Source organism: Protopterus annectens, chromosome 13.part0 (assembly GCF_019279795.1).
Source record: "Protopterus annectens isolate FY-2018-M chromosome 13.part0, PAN1.0, whole genome shotgun sequence".
Classification (NCBI taxonomy): Eukaryota; Metazoa; Chordata; order Ceratodontiformes; family Protopteridae; genus Protopterus; species Protopterus annectens.
In genome coordinates this window covers 888,153,440-888,175,002 of record NC_056747.1, presented here as the reverse complement: position 1 = coordinate 888,175,002, position 21,563 = coordinate 888,153,440, and the positions used below count along the sequence as shown (strand labels likewise).

Sequence of the window (21,563 nt, the reverse complement as noted above, 5' to 3'; positions counted from 1 at the left end):
GGATTTCAGCAGAGAGCATTTTCTATGCTCCAAAAGAGCAGATTTTGTACTTTTGCCAGGGGTTTCAGCCCCAGTAGAAGATGTTGAACTAGGAGGAAGAAGATCTTTTAAAATTAGCTTGCTGCGTTGGTAAGCCAAAGCCCTGGAATTAAAAGCAACACAAATATTGCAGCTGGTTTCCAGATGGGTGACTCCAAGATAATAAATGCACCCCTTCTGGGCATCTGAGTTTGGGATTTTATGTCTGCAAGAAGGGCATTTCTTCAATCCTGTCGGTTTGTCAGCCATGACAGGAGAGGTTAGATCAACGGTGCTACAACAAAAAAATACTACTGATGACAATGAAAAAAAAAACTTTGTTTTTGAGAGTTAGAAAGAAAGGGAAGAAAAAAAAGACAGAAAGATCATCAGCAATTGTAATCAAGAAAATACCCTGTGATATAGGTAAAGAAGAAATACCAACTATCGTACAAATAGAAAATTCTATAAAAATAGTAATAAACCTAACTCTATAGCGTACACTAGGAGGGAGGTTGTGCAATAAAGGAAAAAGGAGATATTTAGGTAAAAATACAAAAAAGCTTACAAATACAGTAAAGTTATCTCTGAAGAGAAGGACCCTGCGTCTGAGCACGATAGCAGCAAATGAGATCTGCGGTATTGAGGATGGGCAGTGTCATTATGGGTAGGCGGAGGAGCTTAAGAGTTGGATCCAAAGGCTAAAGTATGTGACTGTCAGATCTGAGGATCGTATCCGAACCTCATTTGTTGAGGAATAATGAAAAGGACATTATAGTTAGAGGAGTCGCGCTCAGTTTGTGCCACAACCTGTTTCACTTTTCAAGCTTGGTCACTCATTTACATGTCATAATTCCATCACACATTCAACAGAATGTATTTGAGATAGCTGTTGCTGTCAGAAAGCCGTTAGACATCCTCTGCTAAATTAAGCAGTTTCTCCATTTAGGCAAGTAAATATGCCCTTGACTTGGATGAGTTGTCAGGTAATTTTCACTCATCTTCGTCAAGGGTTTGACTTGAGTCTTAGTTATTCTGCAATATTAATGCTTGCTTTTGACATTCAGGTGCATTACAGACTTGTGGAGGGCAGAACTGTTGCCCAGAATAGGCATGTCAGCCAGTGTCTTACCACTGGGACTTCTGCTGCAGAACACCAAATGTCTGTCTGGACTTCTAGAGCTCAGTACCTTTCCTCCTCCATCTTCTCAGATGTCCACCTTTTTTAATTTCTCCAAATCTTTTGAGTTTCTAATACCATGATGGGACTGGACCCCATTTCTAAGTCAAAGTACAAGTAAAGTTCATGACATTAGTATTGTTTCACTCTTTGATGTCAGCCAAAAGTGCTCTTCACAGCACCCGCAATGTGCCTAGTAATGACTCTTCCTGTAATTGGTGTGGAGTTACATCTATTGGTATTGTATCTAAATAAGATTTTAGGCTCTTTTTTTTTATAAGACCTGTTGCTCCTACTCCTATTGGAACTATTTGGGTATCTTTCTTTCACATTGCTCTCATTTCTGCTTGCAAATCCTGATATTGTATAACTTTGTGTCTCTCTTTGTGCAGGACACTGTAGTCACTGGGTGGGGCGATTTCAATAATCAATGCAACTTTTGTCATCTTTTCCTGGACCACTATATCCAGTTTTCTAGTATCTATCGTTTGAACTGTTGGTAATGGATGATCCGATCATTTTTCTATAATGCTTTGTGACTCATGTTTCCAGTGTTTTTCAGCCACTTCAACCCCATAATGTTTGCACAATCCCCAGTGCAGCAGTCTTGCCGCATTATTATGCCTTTCAGTATACAGTCCTTCTACCTTTAGTATGTCACAACCAGCAACTACATGTGTGACAGTTTCCAATTCTGTTATATAAAACCTACATTTGCCTTTTTCTCCCACATGTTCAATGGACTTTGTAAACCAACATGTACATAGTCCACTATCTTGTGCCACCAGTATTAACCTTTTATCTCTTTGTTTTAATTCACCACTCCTTAACCATTCCTGCATTTGTTCCTGATCAACATGAGGTTCTTCCAGGAGTTTTCTATACTTGCAACTATATTTATGTATTTTCCACATTTCTTGCCTTTTCATCTGATCCTTCACCTTATGTTCTTTCTTTTGTTTTTTGGCACATTCAGTTGCTGCCTGGTTTTTATCTACTTCTGGTTTGATTTCCATTCCTGCTTGACGCTGATAAGCTTCTGCTAAGCACATTCCACCCACTGTGGACGTCATACTGTTCCTGTCTAACGCTGATAGCCATCTGTGCCATTCTTGCTGCACTTCATAATGTATTTATCATCTTTTTATATCTGCAGTTCAGCATAGTTTCGCCTGCTCTGGAGCTCAGTCAGATGAATAACCTATTGGTGAAAATTTTCTTGTCGCTATTTGTAATTTGTTTCTAATACTTTGCTGTTTATAGGGTCAAATGCCCGTTTACGTAGATTAGGGCACGTCTGCCCAAGACTTCCATAGTTTGTATATTCATTGTTTAGGGCTTGAACATAATACTGAGAGCTCTAGGGCTACAAACTTGGTTTCTAAGAAAGCCAAAAATGTTAGGCATCCAACACATACCAAAAGAGTAAGTGCATCTGGTCACTCCCATACAACAAGAACCTTTACAACTAGGAGTCAAGAACCTTTACTGAAACAGTATCAGAATAGAGAATTCTATTTAAGACTCTTCCAGAAAGCATGGTACATGGAGGCCCATTCCTCTGGACCTGTAAAGGCTGAAACCACAGTCTCAAGTTTGCAGAATTCAAGATGTTGGGCACTGCAAGCTCTATCACCATTCCTTTTTCCTGAAACCCTGGTGATTGTTCTGGATCTCAAAGATATATTTCTTCTTATAACCATTCACAGGGATCATTGATCTGGTTTGAGGCAGAAGGATTCCCAATATCAGTTTATCTCCATAACCTTTGGTTTGAGTACTGCGCAAAGTGTTCTGACAAGACAACAGACTTGTTGTACCAAGGGCATTCTCATTTACCTCTACCTGAATAGCTGCCTCATTCAGGCACAGTTGTAGAAAGTGGTGGAGAGGGTTGTTCTATTAATCCTGGACTGCTTTCAGATCCTGATGTTTTTCTTTAGCATATCCAAATCAAATCTCACATCTACCAAGAAAGTGATTTTCTTGGGGTTCTTATTAGGTATCAGTCACCAGAGTTACTAGCTCCCTCCAGACAAGGAAGAATATCTGGCTCAGTACTTCCAAGTGATGATTCTAGAAACAAGGTTTGCAGCCAGGGAATTCTGAAAGTGCTAATATTTATGGTCTCCACACCTCTGGTGTTTTCCCAAACCAGACTGCACATTAGAAAGTTCAGTGGTACCCGAGAAATACTTGGAACCAGCATTCACAGTCCCAAGAAGAGATGATCTTGTGCTATCTTTAAAGAGCTACTGTGGTGGTTCATCCAGGTCAGGCTGCACAAGAGAGTGCCCTTCAGACAAGAACCCCATAATGAAGCACTCATCATGGATACTTCAGACATAGCTTGAGGGCACAGTGAGGAATCCTCAAACACTAACCACAGATGCTGCAGATGTAGCTTTGAGGGCACATTCAGGAAAACTTGAAAGTTCAGGGGATTTTGGATGCATCTCAAAGAAACCTATAAACATAAAGCAGATAATGGCCTAATGCAGGCAGTCAGATCTTTCACGTCCATCTGGAAAACAGGCGTTTCACAGGTGACAATTATACAACAACACTGTATTGAGATGCATCAGCCAACAAGGTCACACACTGACCTGCCCATTGTGCAGCCTTTCCCTGACTAGCTGGGAGGTAGCTCCTGCAGTCCAAGGTAACATTAATGACCATCTGTGCCCTATCACAGTTGAACTCTGTTGCTAACCACCTAAGTAGGTCAGCTGCATATCTAAGCAAAAGGATGTTACAAAGCGGATATCTCTTTTTTTCAGGTTATTCATAGATGGGATGTCCCAGAAATAGACAGATATCTCTTTTTTTCAGGTTATTCATAGATGGGATGTCCCAGAAATAGACCCGTTTGCCTTTTCAACAGTACTCTGCTAAGGAAGTTCTGCTCTAGAACACCTCTCAAAGAAGCTTGAATAATACATACCTTATCCTTCAGTTGGACAGGTCTGCTTCTGTATGCATTTATTATTATTCCTCTTCTCCTTAGGGAGCTATTGAATGCAAGGGCAGTGGGCTAATGATGCACTTTATAACATTCCTTCGGCTCCAAAAGCACTGGTTCTCTGTCCTCATTCAAATGTCTAAGGAAAAACCTTGCATGCTGCATTTGTAAATGGACCTTCTAACTTCAAGCAAGTGTGTCTTGATGTTCTCCAACATACAGAAAACTGCATCTCATTCCCTGGATGATTTTAGTTCTCTTGCCTTTTAGGTACCAGTTGACTGAGGATGTGTTGAACAATACTGAAGGAGGTTTGGAAGTGTGCCAGAAGGAATTTATACTTAGCCAAATGGAAGAGATTTTCCTTCTGATGCCATGAAAAGATCATTCTTTTATCATGGCACTGTTACCAGTGATTCTGCAGTACTTGATGAGCTGTACATTTTGAGCCTTTCGTATGTTTCTTGAAAGTTACATCTCTCAGCCATTTTATCTTGATTACTTGTAGAAATCCCATCTGTAGCATCCATGTGGCCTGTTAAACACATCCTCAAGGGTGTCCTTAATTTTGGCCTACCCAGAAAAAGATGTTGCTGTTCCATGGGACTTAGCGTCCTGGAAAAGGTGATCCTAGCACCCCTTTTAAACTGGCTGCCTTAACCCCCCTCAGATATAAAACATGGAAAATGGCTTTGTTACTGGCCTTCACCTCAGCTGTGAGTATTTCAGAACTGCAAGTACTTGTGTACCGGAAGCTTTATTTAGTCTTCCATATAGATATAGGTCAGTCTTAGAACCAGTCCTTTTATGACAAAAGTAATGACCGCGTTCTCACTCAAGCAAACTATTGAAGTTCCTGTTTTCATCCTAATCCCCTGAACTAGTGAGAGAGATTTATTAATTCTTTAGGTATATGCATAAAACTAAGATACTACCTAAATGAAACCAAGAACATCAGAACTTTAGTTGTTTTTGTCATTTGCATCTTAAGAAGGAGAAAAAAATAGCTTCTAAGCAGACAAGTCACTACATGGCTAGTGCATTTTGCATTGTTCTATTATTCTCACTTGGAAAAAAATAGAAGGGACCATGACAGGCCATAACACAAGGGGTATAGCAACCACTCAGCCATTTCTGAGGGGCTGATTGCATTGGCTGTTCTTATCTACTCAAGCATCTATTGTAAGGATAAGTTCTTACATAGTTCTACTTTCAGCATCCTGTTTTCACTGGACGGCATGCACTAAGGGGAAGAACTCACTTCATACCTTTGCCATGCACTGTAAGTTCAGGTTTTACTTGAGAAAGATGCACAAGTTCAGAACCTTGAGCTATCTTTGCAACATCTTTGTTCTTGGTAATGATGGCCTGTGTATAGTTAACTCTAAAAGACGTATGGCTGCTTCTGTTGTCTCTTTCAGGAATGTGTCACTGCAGATATGATTGCCTTGGCCACTTGGCCATCACTTCACGTTTGTCAAGCAGTACTGCTTTGATCACTGTCCTAGGTATTAAGACTTCATTTATTACCAAACTGATTCGTCAGGACTTGAGCTTTCTGTGCCCATACTTTGTTTGCTTGCTGTGACTCCTGTCACCCAAGAATATGTTTTTGACACTGCTTGGGATTCTTCCAAGTCAATATGCTATACAAAGGGTTCTCTGAAAGATCAGCTGATAATAGGTAGTTGCATATCTTTTCTTCGTGAATTCTGATTGTTTAGCAGCAGTATGGCCTCAGTACAAAACAGTTGTATAATGGTTTAAACTTGCAACATGGCATTAGTGTTGTATTTAAAAATAGTGCAAAAAGACAGATAATTTTCACTGACATCAACAATATTACATTTTGCTGCAAAAATATATTGATGTAGACTCGCATGATAATAATTTCAGTATTTTTTTTTTTTTTTAGCTCTGCTGCCTATAATCTTCTATGTGCCTTAACCTGCACCTTCAATTTAAAGATTGAGGGTCAGTTACTAGAGACATCAGGTCTGTGCATCCCAGCCAACAATACTCTCTTCATTGTCTCCATCAGTAAGACACTAGCGGCTAACGAGCCACACCTTACCTTGGAGTTTCTGGAAGAATGCATTTCAGGTTTTAGCAAATCTAGTAAGTATCTTTAGTAAGAAATAGTGAGAGGGCAATCTCTTAACTGTTCATCTGTGTTGTTTTATAATGGTATCCATAAACAGTGCCGGTGAAATTATTACATTCAAAGTAGCTCTGGTTAATCTTGACCATAAAGCTATTTTCTGCAGAAAGTTTCCCTTTAAAATTTCAGTTTTTGAAATCATGAGAAGCAAGCACTAAGTGCCAATTATTTGTTTTTGTCTTCATTTAACTGTAACATTTTAGGGTAAAGATCTATTAAATTAAAAAGTGCCACTGAAGTTGTGTTGTGCTCCTTTCTGTTTTAGGACTGTTATGGTGACAAAGATCTTAAACATAGATATATGCTGGTTTTCATGTTCATAAAATTATAGTGCTGTAAGGCTCTGTCAAAGTCATTTGTTGGGATGTGTGCATTGTACCTGTTTGTCTAACACACGTTCTGAATTTTATTGCCAGGGTCCTAGATAATTCCTTTGTTTTTGAGATTTTGGATGCAGATACAGCTGCCCTTCAAGTCAATTTTGTTAGATCATTGGTCTGAAAGTATTGTTCCATTTGCCATGTGAAAATGTATCTTAGGGTTCCTTTTCCCTTTTGATTGTGGTTGTGTATTCATTTATTTATTTAATAATTATATTTGTGTCAACCAGCTAACCCCTGCAGGCACAATCGCCCCTTCTCAAGGATGGTTTTGGGAGCCCTTTCTTAAGTAACTTGCTTAGAGTTGAGCAGTAGGCATTTGGAGAGTGAGGGAATCAAACTCTGGGCTACAGTTGAAAGCTTATAGAAGCCCATGGCTTTAATTTTCTGTACTAAATTGCAAAAAATATATATATATATATTAACAGATATGGTGGATCCTGCCTCCACAAATCATTAATACTTCCATACTTTTAAAAATGTTTGACCTTAATTAAAACATGTTTGCACTTCAGCACAAACTGCTTCAAAGTTACTGGTTTGCTTTTGTGTAAATGTCCCTATGGGCAGAACATAACCTAGTAGGGTAAATATTTTTTGGCCATGGATGACTGTGGTGATAAACCTTGTGCCATGGACAATACCTTAAATCATATCACTCACTTCCAGTGACACAAGACCAGTCAGGATAGACTGTCCAGCAAGGAGAAGACAAAACAATTTCTGCAGGTGAGGTAAGGAATTACCATTGAACAGCAAGAGTATAAAGGGAAAGAAGAGATTCCTTTCGTTACTGAAGGATTGGTGATACTGTAAGAAGCACTGGATCACTGTGTACAACTTCCTTTTGTTGTTGCACTGTTTTAGGTTGCATTCTCGGCACAAGTCCTATTTCAGAATAACCCCATAGCTGATGCACAAAATTACTCTAGGCAGTTAATTTTCCATGTCATCATTATCAAAAATTGCAACTTTGCTAGCAGTTCACCTAACCAGTTGTGGATTCTTGATTTGGCTGGCTAAAGTTCACGTCGTCAATAGCATATGATAATTTAAACTAAATCGTTTTGACAGGTATTCCTACACTGCCACAACATTAATGAATGGCTGCCATCACTCGTAGTCTACTAGTGTTCTTTTGTTAAATACTCAGTGGTAGTTACAGTGGCTTTTGTTTTCGCTTATGAACTTCAGAAGCATATTAATCCCTCAGAGCAATTTCAAAGAACTTAATATGACTGCTAGGGCATCAGCAAAGACAATGTAATTTATTTGTTCTTGGAGTTAAATGCAACCGTCCACAAAGCATATGGTTGGTGTTTAACAATGTACTAAGACATTACAGAGCAGTGGTTGATATAAACGTTACACAGAACTAAATGCAAAACATCAGTTAGCCACAACAGCTAGATGGGTTTGAATGTTTTGAATATCTAAAAAAGAATAGTGATTTTAGATAAAATTACAAAACAAAAGTCTGCAAGCTTAAGACTGTGAAAAACACACAGAAACTACATTAAGCATAGTACAGTGGTTGAGCAGAAACTCTTACTGCATTCACTCACTATGTGCAAAGCACTGATACACTCAGCAATGGAAAGAGTATTCTAATTATTATGTGGGTAAGGAAGTGTTTGTGTATGAGAGGCAGATGTTCTTCGTGTTTCACTGTTGCAGTCATCACATTTGGGTTATCTGCTTGCAGTAGCCCTCAGACGGCCTGATTATCAAAGTCTTGGTTGGGTCCTGCGTTGGTTGCTGTCTCATCTTCCGTGATGTCAGGTAGTCAAGGGTATAAAGCATGCAGCCGACACCATTACATCAGTCTTTCTTGCCGTGTGATGCCCGAAGCAGAAGCAGTTCGCAAGTGCAGGTCGGCTGACTCCTGAAATTTTCGTTTTCGAGTTTCAGAACCGAAGTCTTCAACTAAAGCTAAGTACCCTGTTGGGGAAACTTTTTCTTGCTCTAAACCGATGTCAGTAAAAGTCAATAATTATATTTCTTGTGGAAAGCAAATACTTCATAAAGATTTTCATTCGTACTGTATTCCTTGCCTAGGCCCTGACCATGACGTACCTTGCTGTCAGTTTTTGCCTTATTTAAACCACAAATTATTCGTTTTCTGTATATTTACGCTTCTAAATATTTTGGTACTCAGTTCATTTATCCAGATACGTCTTCGGTAAGCTACCAACATTCCAAAAAAATGCAAAGATAAATACTGAGACAGGCCACCTTGGTCCAAAGCTGCCAATGACGCTTCTAAGCGAGTCGCCAGTTAGCCAGTATTCAGTGGGGCGCTTTCGCAGCCCCTGATATCCGCTACTTCAGATTCGCAGGCCTCTACTGAGACCTTTTCGGAGTCTGGTATGCCGCGAAATGCTTCAACTGTGGAACATGCAGATGCTTGGACGGGTTCGGAGCCGCTGTGCAGGCACCGGCTTCTGAGGGTGTATTCAGGCCTACTGACTTGCATGTTAAACCGACACCATCTTCTTCTTCAAGGCCTAAAACTCGAACCATGCCTAGAAAACTGACGCCCAGACCACATGGTCAGGCCTCTATGCCTAAAAAACAAATGATAAGAATGGCTGAAGACCTTATTATTTTAATCAGGGGAAGCCAATCTTCCCCCTCTAAGAGACCTAGGACTGAATTTGCTTATGATACTTCTGACCAGGATTCTAAAATTTCTGTTTCCTCTGATGACCAGGATTTGCTACTGCGGATCCTGAGGCCATTTCACAGGGACCCAAGGGCATTAAGGCTACTACTGCCAAAAATCCTACCCCCTCTGATAAAGATTCCAGAGCCATGGATAGACAGGGTAAGAAGGCATACACCTCTGCAACCTTGGCCATTTGGGCCTTAAATTGCCAGTTTCATATGTTAAAGTATCAGCAGCATATTATTGGATTGCTTAAACAGAAAATTATGTTAATTCCTGACTGTGCTGAAAATAAGGATTTACAGGATTTAACGCATTCTGCTGATCAGGTTGGAAAACATACTTTGCAGTGTGGTTTTGATTCACAAGAGGCGTTTTGCATGGCTGCTGTCACCGGATCTGTACTTAGAAGGCATGCTTGGCTTAAAGAGCAATCTCTGCCAGATAATGTTAAAACTAAAATGCTGGATGCTCCCTTAAATCAAGACTGCCTGTTTGGCAACAAAGCAGAAGTAGTTCTTAAAAAGATGGAGGAAAAAGCTAAATCTTTGCAAACTTTTAAAGATTTCCTACAAGTACAGCCTCCAAGATTTAGTAGGCATTGGCACTCTTAAGAATTAGTCCTTTCCTGCCTCTTCCAGACCCAGAGCCAGCAGAACACCCAGGCTTCAGTCACAGGGTAAGCACAGGACTAAGCAGTGGGGGTCTCCCACTTCCAAATCAGGGAGTGGTAAGACTCTCCCCCTATGGTAAGCTGTCTCAGTGAATTAACTTTAAAACTTCCAAGCACTTCTCAACTGACTGCTTCTTTAGGGGGAAAGATTGCTCTGCAAGCAAAAAACTGGGAACTCATTACCCAGGACAAATGGGTTTTAAATATAGTTTCCCAAGGATACAGATTTCATTTCCACACATTACCAACTCCAAACGGTTGGCCAGATCTACCCCCAAATCAGTGTGCAGAGCCTCAAAAGCAAGTACTCTCTCTCTTAAGCTTAAAGGCTATTCAGACTGTACCAGAAGAGGAAAAGGGACAATGTTTCTACTCAAGACTTTTCCTGGTACCCAGAAAAGACAGCTCATGGTGTCCTATCCTGGATCTTTCTATCCTAAACATCTTTTTGGTGATCCCAAAATTCAAGATGCTAACTTTTCACCAGTTGCTTCCTATGCTAAGCAAGGATGCCTGGTTGGCAACACTGGAATTAAAGGAAGCCTGCCTGCACATCCCAATCAGGGAATCTTGCAGAAGATACATATGCGTCAAAGCAGGCTGCACTGCCCTTTGGCTTATCTACTGCACCCAGGGTATTCACAAAGTGCCTAGCTTCAGTTATTGCATTTTGCAGGCAAAGAAATATTCAAATATACCCATACCTGGACGATTGTCTAATTAAGGCAGAAAGCCAGGACATTCTTTTGAATCATGTGGCATTTGTACAAAAGGTGCTAACTTGTCTGGGGTACACCATAAACAGAAAGAAATCACATCTTGTACCCTGTCAGCAAATTATATTCCTGGGAGCAGGCTTGAACACAACTTCCCAGATGGCTTTCCTCACGCTAGAGAAACATTCATTTGACATCTTCAAACTAATGGCCACAAAAACCCTGCTATCTGCAAGACAAATACTGCAAGCTTTGAAGTTCATGGCCTCCTGCATTCCACTAATTCCATATGCAAGACTGTATATGAGGAAACTAGAATTATATCTAAAAAGCCAATGGTGTCAACATTCTCAGGATCTAGAAGCAATGATTCCTATCATAACTTGCCTGCAGTTAGAGTTCCTTTGGTGGGCAGAGGCCTGCCACCAAATTAAGGGACTACCATTCACTCTACCCCCTGCTGCCCAAACCCTAACAACAGACACATCAGACTATGCATTGGGGGGCTCACCTGGCAGGGAAGTGCATTCATGGCAAATGGAACCCAAGTCAAATGCATCTGTATATCAATCAAAAAGAAATATTAGCTGTACAGAATGCTCTGACAGCCTTCAAGGACCACATTCTTCCAGGACAATTAATGGTAAAGATGGACAACACCACTATTATGTGGTACATAAACAAGCGGGGGGGGGGTACCCATTCATACCTCCCTCTGCAGACTAACCATGGCTCTGTGGAACACAGCCTTGAGCTACCGCTACCAAGTGCATCTATAGGCTCAATTCCTGCCAGGAAAACTAAATACACTTTCAGACGAACTAAGCAGAAATCTCATGGACCCACACAAGTGGAAACTGGAACTAAAGACTTTCAACCTGTTGATAAACAAATGGGGGAGCCCCAATATTACATGTTTGCCTCCCCCCAGAACTACCAATTGGACAAATTCTGCACAAGGACTCCACACAAACAAGCTTGGAAAGTGGATGATCTGTCCTTCAGCTGGAAAAATCTATCAGTTTATGGCTTTTCTCCTCTGCCTCTCCTCTCCAAAGTACTACTGTAGATCAAACAGGACAAACCAAGGATGATACTGATTGCACCAGACTGGCCACGCCAACACTGGTATCCCCTCTTGCGCAGTGTGTCACTGCTGGCTCCATGGCACCTGCCTCAGACCCCCACCCTGCTGTCACAACAGGAGAGCCAGATTCTGCACCCTCAGCTTCAAACTCTGAACCTGGCAGCCTGGCTAATTACCTAATCTCTCCATAACCATCCCTCAGTAAACAAGTGCTGGAAGTCACTTTGGATGCAAGGAGCCCTAGTATTACAAAATCTTATGCTGAAAAATGGAAAAGATTCTTTGCCTGGAACCAAACTCAAGGGATGGGCACAGCAGTGCCATATTTACCTCAGATTCTTCAATATTTAACTGAGATGCTTCACAAGGGTCTTTCTTTTTCCTCAGTCAATATTCATGCCTCAGCCATGTCAGCTCATTACAACACTGAACCACCCCTCTTCTCTCATCCACTGCTCAAGCAGTTCCTCAGATGGGCCAAAAACTTAAGACCACCCAGGAGAGCCCCAACTCCAGCCTGAGACCTTAATGTTGTATTGGAAAAACTCACTCTTCCTCCTTTTGAGCCAGCTGCAAGTGCAGAGTTAAAATTCCTTTCTTGGAAAACAGCTTTCCTTTTAGCAATCACTTCAGCAAGAAGGGTGTCTGAATTACAGGCCCTTACGTCAGTGGAGCCTTTCATCATCTTTCATGCGGACAAGGTGTCCCTCAGGACCAATCCTTCCTTCATGCCCAAGGTAGTATCCAGTGTGGCTCTTAATCAGTCCATTCATTTGCCAACCCTCTTCTAATCCACAGAACAAAGGGGAACGGATACTGCACTCCTTAGCTGTGCACAGACAAATTAGATTTTACTTGGACAGGACTAAACCTCAAAGGAAATCTGAACAACTGCTGGTGGCATTTGCTGCAGGGGCAGAGGGGAAGGCTATTTCAAAGCAAACCATTTCTAAATGGATAGGCCATTGCATTAATTTCTGCTATAAGCAGCATGGAAAACCTTTCCCACAGGGAATTAGACCACATTCAACCAGGGCTGCATGTACCTCTACAGCCTTTCTCAGAGGTGTCCCTACTAGGGACACCCTAGAAGCTGCTACCTGGAGTTCTGTACATACATTAATTAAGCATTACCATTTGCCAATTTTCTCTAAATCCAGAGCTGGCTTTGCCACTGCAGTCTTGCAGGGCCTTTTAGCTGGTCCTAATGCTATCTAAATTCCTCCTCCCATCCTTAGCTTTGGGAATCTACCCAAATGTGATGACTGCAACAGTGAAACACGAAGAACATAGTACAGTTGTGTACATTTTTCATAAATGTAGATGTTCGAGTGTATTCACTGTTTCAGTCCTGGCACCCTCCATCTAGCCCCTGACGTCTTTTGGCTATACCTCTACTCTCCTTTACTATGCTTAAAAGCTTTTTGGTGTATTTGCTTTTTTGTTGGAGGTATAACCTTGTATATATGCATTTAATTGCTTTCCATTAGGGGGGCTACCTGACATCTGAGGCAAGAAAAACTGATGTAATGGCGTCGGCTGCATGCTTTTTACCCTTGACTACATGACGTCACGGAAGATGAGACCACGACTGACGCAGGACCCAAGACTTTGATAATCAGGCTGACTGCAAGCAGATAACCCAAATGTGATGACTGTAGCAGTGAATACACTCGAACATCTACATTTATGGTAAGTGTACACAACTGTACATTTTGGTGTTTGTATCTAATGCAGTTGTATCCACAGGAGAGTTAGTGAAAAAGTGCATGACATAGCCACACAAAACGTTTTATAGTGCATGCAGACGTGATTGGGTAGAAGGTGTCCAGCATCAGAAAGAAGCAAATTCCAAGTTGCATGCAAAATTTTATTGAAAGCCTTTGTCCGTAAAGCCAAACCAAAAGTAGACCTCATTATTGTGTACTCTTCTTTGCTGTGACACTTTAGGAAGAATAAAAATAAAGTTTTGACATGTCACTTTGGGTCTAAGGGAGGGCTGTCTTTTTTTTTGTTCCTTTCTGTTTGCATATAAATTTATGAAGTATTTATTATTGTGAATGATATAAAATAATATGTATTTATAAAATTTATTATAACTCACTAGATCACTTTAAAAAAGTATTCATGTTTCTCCTATTGTGACATTTATTAGTTAATTGAATTATTGATTCTTTGGATATTTACTATAAAAGCTGCTACTATGCAGCAATTAATTGTGATCCTTGAAGGCGAACTGCAGAGGTACCAGATCATTTCACATTAAAGGAGATGAAAAGTACTGGCTGTTTGGTGTGTTGCTGCTATTTTGTTCTTTTGTTGCTGTGTTTCGTTACCAACTTAATGTAGACTTGTTTTAATTTAAAACCATAACTTTAAAGTATTTGTGTATACTAGCAAAGATATTAACAAAGTTGATAGATATGGTTTTATTGAAGGATGAAAACACTTGACAGCATTAATTGAACAATGATAATCCAGAGAAAAACAGTGTAAGAAAACACCATTGTTGTTGTTGGATCTTAATGCAGAAGAAGCATTTGATAGTCATGTGGGATTTTGAGTAGGGCAGTGTTGTTCTATGTTTATCCATGCCAAGTAGTGCTTGAACAGAGGAACCAGATGGGGTTGTGTCCTATTTCCCCACTATTTGTTTTTTAGTAGCAGCCATTGGCAAAGAAAATTAAAAGAATCACAAAGTTAAGGATGTAACTGGTGTAATAATAAAGAACTTAGCTTTCTTTGCAGTTAATGATTTGTACTTTATACATCTGAAAAAGTAATTTTCATTGTTCTGGAACATTTTGAGACAGTTTTGAAATTTTTGACGATATAAAGTAAATGACAGTAAAGCAAAGGCTAGAGTGGTACACTGTGTACCCATGCATGCATTTTTTCAACAATGCCCATACTTAGAGAGACACATGATAAGATGGAGCAGTATTCATGTGCATGGATTAATAAAGATTCTGGTATGGCAGTTTAGGATATGTGGGAATAAAGTAAATAAAAGATAATACAAAAGTTGAGAAACTTGAAGCTCTTGATTAAGGATATGGGTAGTAAGATACCATCTGTGCAAAATGTTTAGTTCTGTTAGCTTTATGTACAGTTCAGGCATATTGTTATCAGTCAGAAGTTATGAAAGATGATAATAAAGAGTTGAAGGAATTTGTTTGGGAGGGGTAGAGGGCAAGAGTTAATGAGAGATGCTTATTCTTCAGTAGAACAAGATCATTTAGGGTTACCTGATTTGAAGGGAGTACTTCAGAGCTGAACAGTTAAGGCTGATGTACACAACTCTAGCAGAATGTTGTAAAAAAGTGGGAAAGGATAATGAAATGGAAGATGTTCAAGAGATAAAGAATGACTAGGATTTTGAATTCAAATCCTTATAAGGAAAATAATCATATGAAATACTGTAATCACAAAGTAGCAAAATATTTAAGAATTAAACCAGTGCAAGAATGGTGAAAGGAGATTTGTTTACCACTTGACACATCTACAAGTTGCTGTATAAGAAGAGGGAGCTGGAATTCACTGATGGGTTATTTCTTATTATACAATGACCCCCCCCATTAATATTCCAAAACGTGCACGCTGATTGGTCAGCATGCACGTTGTAAATCTGAGTTATAGTAATGGGAAAAGGTCCGGTCGCCTGGACTTTTTCCATTAGTATAACTTTTTTTTTTTCTTTTCTTTTTTTTTTTTTTTACAGCAATGGAGAACACAAGATCTCCGTTGCTTGTTACAACCTGTCTCGCCATGTTAAACGAGTTTAACATAGCGAGACAGCTTTTAAAAAAAGGAACGGAGCATCTCCGTTGCTTTTTTTAAAGTTGTCTCGCTATGTTAAACCCATTTAACATAGCGAGACACTTTAAAAAGCAATGGAGATCTTGATTTCTCCGTTGCTCTTTTCAAAACTGTCTCACTATGTTAAATGGGTTTAACCTAGCGAGACAGCTTTAAAAAAGCAACAGAGATTCTCCGTTGCTTTTTTTAAAGCTGTCTCGCTATGTTAAACTCGTTTAACATAGCGAGACAGGCTGTAAAAAGCAACGGAGATCTTGCTTTCTCCTTTGCTTTGGCCCACAGCTCTGATGTACTGCATAAATATATGCATGAGCAGTACATCAGAACTGCCGCAGAATACCCAGACAGCTGCGGAAGGGCAGCAAAGAGGCATTATACAATGCCATTATTTAAGAAAAGTAATTTTTTTTTCTTAAATAATGTCATTGTATAATAGCAATAACCCACTTCTGGGTGTGGGCAATGCTGGATTTACCCACGGTTGGCTTTGTTTGGCCACTCGGGCTTCACTCTCGTGACCAAACCACACCAACCGTGGGTAAATCCAGCATTACCCACACCCAGGCGTGGGTTATTGCTATATTCTCTTTGCTTTGATAGTTAAACCAAATCAGGCTTGCTTAAATGTTAAAATTCTTTTGGCATGATTAGGTATGTATTCTTAATCTAATGGGATGTCTTGTTTTTTCAGGTATTGAACTGAAGCACCTTTGTCTAGAGTATATGACTCCATGGTTGTTAAATCTTGTACGGTTTTGCAAGCTCACTGATGATGCCAAACGCCAGAGAGTTACTGCTATCCTTGACAAGCTGATCACAATGACCATTAATGAGAAACAAATGTATCCGTCTATACAGGCAAAAATCTGGGGAAGCCTTGGACAGGTACTGAAGCCTTGATTAAGTGTAATAATAATGCATTTGGTACAGTATAGCTAATTTTGTCTTCCTTTTGTAAACTTTGGTATGTATTAGTAACTTTGTCAAATGAGCTTCGAGAATCATAAAAGTTTAACAACCTCAGTAGTGCTGTTGATCATTGATTTGGTGTTTCCTCTCTTCTTTTTGGAGGCTGCTACAGTAACCAAATTCTCATTGGGTGTTGCACTGTAACTGTGGAAATTTTTATTTTAATGATGCCTTTCACATTTGTGTACACAGTGTGTAATTTCCACATATCCATTGTGTTCAAATATTTGTTATTCACTGCTCAGACTTGGGTGTCACAGTGAAGCCTCAAAATCTAGCAGTGACTAGATGCCCCCCCCTCCCACACATTGCCTACTCTGTTTGACCTTTTTACTTTTTAAGCTCATTACTAATCCAGGTTGCAGATGGTACCTGTTTTTAGACTGTCATAAGTATGAAATTGTTTCCAGTATCCTGTAACTATTTTAAATTTCCTGAGACTTCACATTTCAGAGCAAAACAACTCAAAAGAAATATTAAGGTACAGATATTGTTTTTCTCAGAGCTGTGTGTCTGTGTTAAACATTTTTGTAATTGTCCCTATTTTAGTCCATAAGAAAACATATTTTCTTATCTGAATATCTGTCTGTCCTTTTATTGGACCTAAAACCAATTTGTAACAGATTTATTGAGAATACATATATAGCTGGGATAGTGAGTTATATTTTCTCTTAGTTGCATGCTTTATTGCATACCTACCATCTTGGGGCTTTGAACATGACATTAACCTTCAAAATTTAGTAGAAAACCCAAGGAGTATTTCAGTTTGCAGAATATTTTATACAGAAGTGTATTACACCATATAGTAAATGATGAGGATTTTTTTCTGTAGACTTAACTCAGTGATTTCATGCTTTTGTACAAACAGATGTCTTTCCCATTATTAAGAATGTCATTAAATGTACAAAGAAGTATTAATTGAGTGATGCCTTTTGGTGACTTGAATAATCATAAATGTGCTTTTGAATGCATTTTCAGATTTTTTTTTCTATAAAGGACTCCTGTAACAGTTGACCTTTGAGAACTGATTTCCTTGGCAGTCCCATCTTCTGATTGAACATTTTCTCTATTTGTCATGTGGGTGTACTGTGGCATGCTGACACGATCTGCCACTTGAGTACAAACTAACAAGCTTATCACAGCCTATGCATTTTTTTGCTGGTTTGTCAATAAAGTGACTTATCTATGTGCAGTTTGTCATGAAACTATTTGTATTTGTCAAATTTATGCAGAAGAGGAAAAAAGTCTCTGAAGTCAATGGTTTCCCAGGCATCGCCATATCACAGCCGTTTTTGTGCTGTACTTGGAACCAGTGCACTAACATTGAAAACTGATGCAAGTGTCCACACCTGCCAGTCTCCATGCTTGAAAATTCATAGCACTGGCATTTGAGTGTCACAGCAAAGGGTTAGAAAGAGGAGCACTTTTTTCATAATAGAACGTCTGCATGTACCAGACCTTAAATAGTTAGTGGTGGTGAATATTTCTGTAGGCTTGGTTTATGTATATACTCATAAAACAGGTTTGACTTTATGGGAAATGTCATAAATCTAGGAGGTGCAAAGCTATATCTCATGGCCAAAATCCTAATGCAATGCCTGAGTCTTCGCATTTGAGAGGTGTGCAAGTCTCATTTGTCCAGCCAGTCTATTGGATGGTTTCTGTCATTCATTCTCCATTTACCTGCTTAATCACTTTTGGGGTTTTTATGTGGCCAGAGCTTGACTTGGCACTCAGTGAATTCAGTGAATATCCTGGGTAGGATATCAATCCGTTGTGGGAACTGAACATGGAACAGTTCCCTTTGAGTAATCTAGTGAGTCACCAGTTCAGCTATGACATGGGATGTGGGTGAAAACCAAAGTACTTGAAGACTCCTGCATTAGATGTTAGGGAAAAACACTTTGTGAGGCTTTTCCAAACAGAAGTCGCCTTTCAGAGATGGTGCCTACCCTCTCCTTATAGTTGTACATGGAAGAGAACTCTCTTCAGTTGCCCAAAGAGCCATTCCTCGAAATATTGTTCAGACAGCAAAGGCATATGTGGTCAGAATCCAAGCTAAAATACACTTGTCTTGCTCCATCACATATTCCACTCATACTGCCAAAGTGCGTGTGTGTATATATATATATATATATATATATATCTAAAACCAAATAAACCAAAAATTCATGTAACAGGGTACTAATAAACAATACGGAAAATTAAAACGCTGAACAGGTTGACTCAGACAACTTTAATAACTCAGCAGTTTAAACTTTAACTGTTAGCTTAGTTATTAAAGTTGTCTGAGTCAACCTGTGTGGTGTGGTTTTATTTTATATATATATATATATATATATATATATATATATATGTATGTATGTGTGTATAAATACACAAGCACATATATGCGTTTTGGGTGAGTTTATCAGATGTGTCAACTCTGCTCCTCATTTATAATGTCTTGACTAGAGCAGGTATGCTTTTTCCCCTGGAGCTGTGACTGATTCCATCTGCATGGAAATTGTAGCTCTTTCAGATATCCTGATCTTTACTTTCATTAGGAGGTAATAGACTCTGGTTGTGGTGATCAGAATATCTGCTCCTTTACTTTTTTTCTTCCTTCCATCACCTGAGTATGCTGTCATTGGGTTACTGGAGCCTTAAGTTCTCCCAGTGGTGCTGACAAAAGTCAAGTTCTAGGCTTCTGAATTTATGCAGCACCATGCTAGCTACTGCTTTGAGTATCTATTTTTTTAACTTTAGTGTAAACCTTTGAGAAACAAAGCAAAAACATGTCAAAGTAAAAACAGCAGATAGTGGTCTGTTTGGGGCAGCAGTGTTCTTTACATTGCATGTTCTCCTCCTTTTAGAGACCTGTAATCTGACTAGAAATATTTTATGCAAAAGTCCATTCAAAGGAGACATTGTTGCACTCTTCTAAATCCAGTTAAATGAATCATTTTCTAGATTCAAAAGTAGATTTTCACCCCCACCAATGCCATAGAAGGATGAAGCCCTGACTGTGACCAGGTGTTCTGCATGGTATTAGTGGCATGGGCACTGGGGACAGGGAGACTAGGAGTGAACAGCTGCTGTCTTGCGTGCCCTTTTTAAGTGGGGAGGGGTGTGTGGTTCTGTCTCACTGCTTGTGTAGCACCTAGATGGAGCTGTAGGTGCTACAGCTATGCAGTTTGAGTATGCTGGGCACGTGCTGCATAAGGGATGGGATAGAAAATGAATGCTTCTCCCTGACCAGCAGCACTAGCAGAATTCTAGTGAGCTATGATTGGAGTTGGGAGTTCTGAGGGGAGAAGGGTTCAGTGGGTCCAGCATCATTAAGGAGACAGAAGATTTGTCTGAAGCTCCAGGAACTGTCAGAAAGATTAGTGTATGTTAGTCATGAAAGTTATATTGTTAGGGATGAATGAAAGAGGAGCGAAAAAACCTCTTAGTGCTTTATGTTTGAGTTGACTCAGTGAATATCTTGGGTTGGATATCAGTAGAGTGATAACCATCCAAAATTCTGTGGGCATGATCTTCTCAGAACCTTTAAATACTTTCATGCTTCGGGTGTTGCAGTCTCTCAGATGATGGAAGTATATTACTGAACAGATGCTGAACAACATAGTGCAAAGATAAAACAGCCTTGCTAATTCTGTTGATAATTTCAGCAAAAATTCCCATAAGTACTGTGGTGACTATGCCAGGCACCTTTGCCATAATATGGATGACAAAGGGACTTGATTCTACCAACAGTAAAGGAGATGGTTGAATCTCTAAATGGGAGTAATGGTTAAGGTGCTCCCCTTGAAGGCTGACTTATTCAGACTGCACATTTTACAGTAGGACAACAAAAATCTGGTTCACCTGATTATGGCAATGGATGACAAATTGTGAGGTCTGTTGAATACACCCATATATCTCATAGAAGGCACATTCTTCATTAAGTAAGTCTACATTGTACTTTTATCTCAACACCATTCATGCTGCTTTCATCAAAAAGAGTAATATATGATTGCTCTTCCTTCACTACTGTTTTTTTGACAAGGAGAGAGGGAGTCCAGCATGCTCTTCCAAGAAGTACACAAAATGACCAACACCATGAAAGTAAAACCTGAACCTGTATTTAGCCATAATTAACACGTGAACAGGGCAGCCTCCCTAGTTATGATATTGCAGGCAGTGACATTAACTTGGGTGGCACTTCTCATCATGTACTGCTGAGCATCATCACAGCAAGCTGTGAAGTAAAGGACAGGTCTCCACTTGGCCCATCTTGAGAGGGTTCCTCTTTTATGAAGAATGCTGGCTTACTGGATTTCCCTTTGGTACAGTCAACATCCATTATCCATTTCTGCCTTTATTACATGCATCAGAAGTACTACCTTATTTTATTTGACTTTAATGTGTGAAATTTTGATATTACATCAGCATGTACTACTGTCCTTGTTTAAGGTCATACACTAACATCTGCCTCCCAGTACAGGTAAGAAGTGCTGTCTTATTCCTTTCCTTCCCAATAAAAAGGAAAGCTTAAATTCACTTGTTTAGCCTTTTCATCCCCAGCTGATTGATAGACATATATGCATTGCCATAATTTTCATTCCATACCTTGTCTCTGCACGACTAATCTGGCCTTGTTTGTTGTTAGAAATACAAGTTTTGAACCTGGCAAGGTAATGTGAAAGCATTCTGCATTATTCTGATTTGTCTTATCCAGAGTTTGCATGAATATTGAGCATGTTGCTTAACCTCCCACTTGATCTTTTGGGCGTCCACCTACTAGCATCATAACACACTACAAAAATGATCAAGTTTAGGTGAAACATTTCAAAAATGTGATTTTTTTTATAGATAGTCTTAATTGTTTTAATAAAATAGTCTGGGTTTATTATATTCTGTGGCTAATAGTGCATTCACCGAGTGGCCTTTTTGATCCTCTTTC

General features: G+C 39.6%; 1 protein-coding gene across 1 annotated transcript in view; it reads left to right on the top strand.

Annotated features, from left to right (window-relative positions):
- The window catches only part of NF1 (neurofibromin 1), a 5,218,972-nt gene that overhangs the window by 4,211,283 nt on the left and 986,126 nt on the right, over nucleotides 1–21,563 (top strand). Inside the window, exons 38-39 of the mRNA XM_044054637.1 lie at nucleotides 6,076–6,278; nucleotides 16,356–16,549. Coding sequence (XP_043910572.1) covers nucleotides 6,076–6,278; nucleotides 16,356–16,549 — 397 coding nt within the window. The remainder of the gene's footprint in view (nucleotides 1–6,075; nucleotides 6,279–16,355; nucleotides 16,550–21,563) is intronic.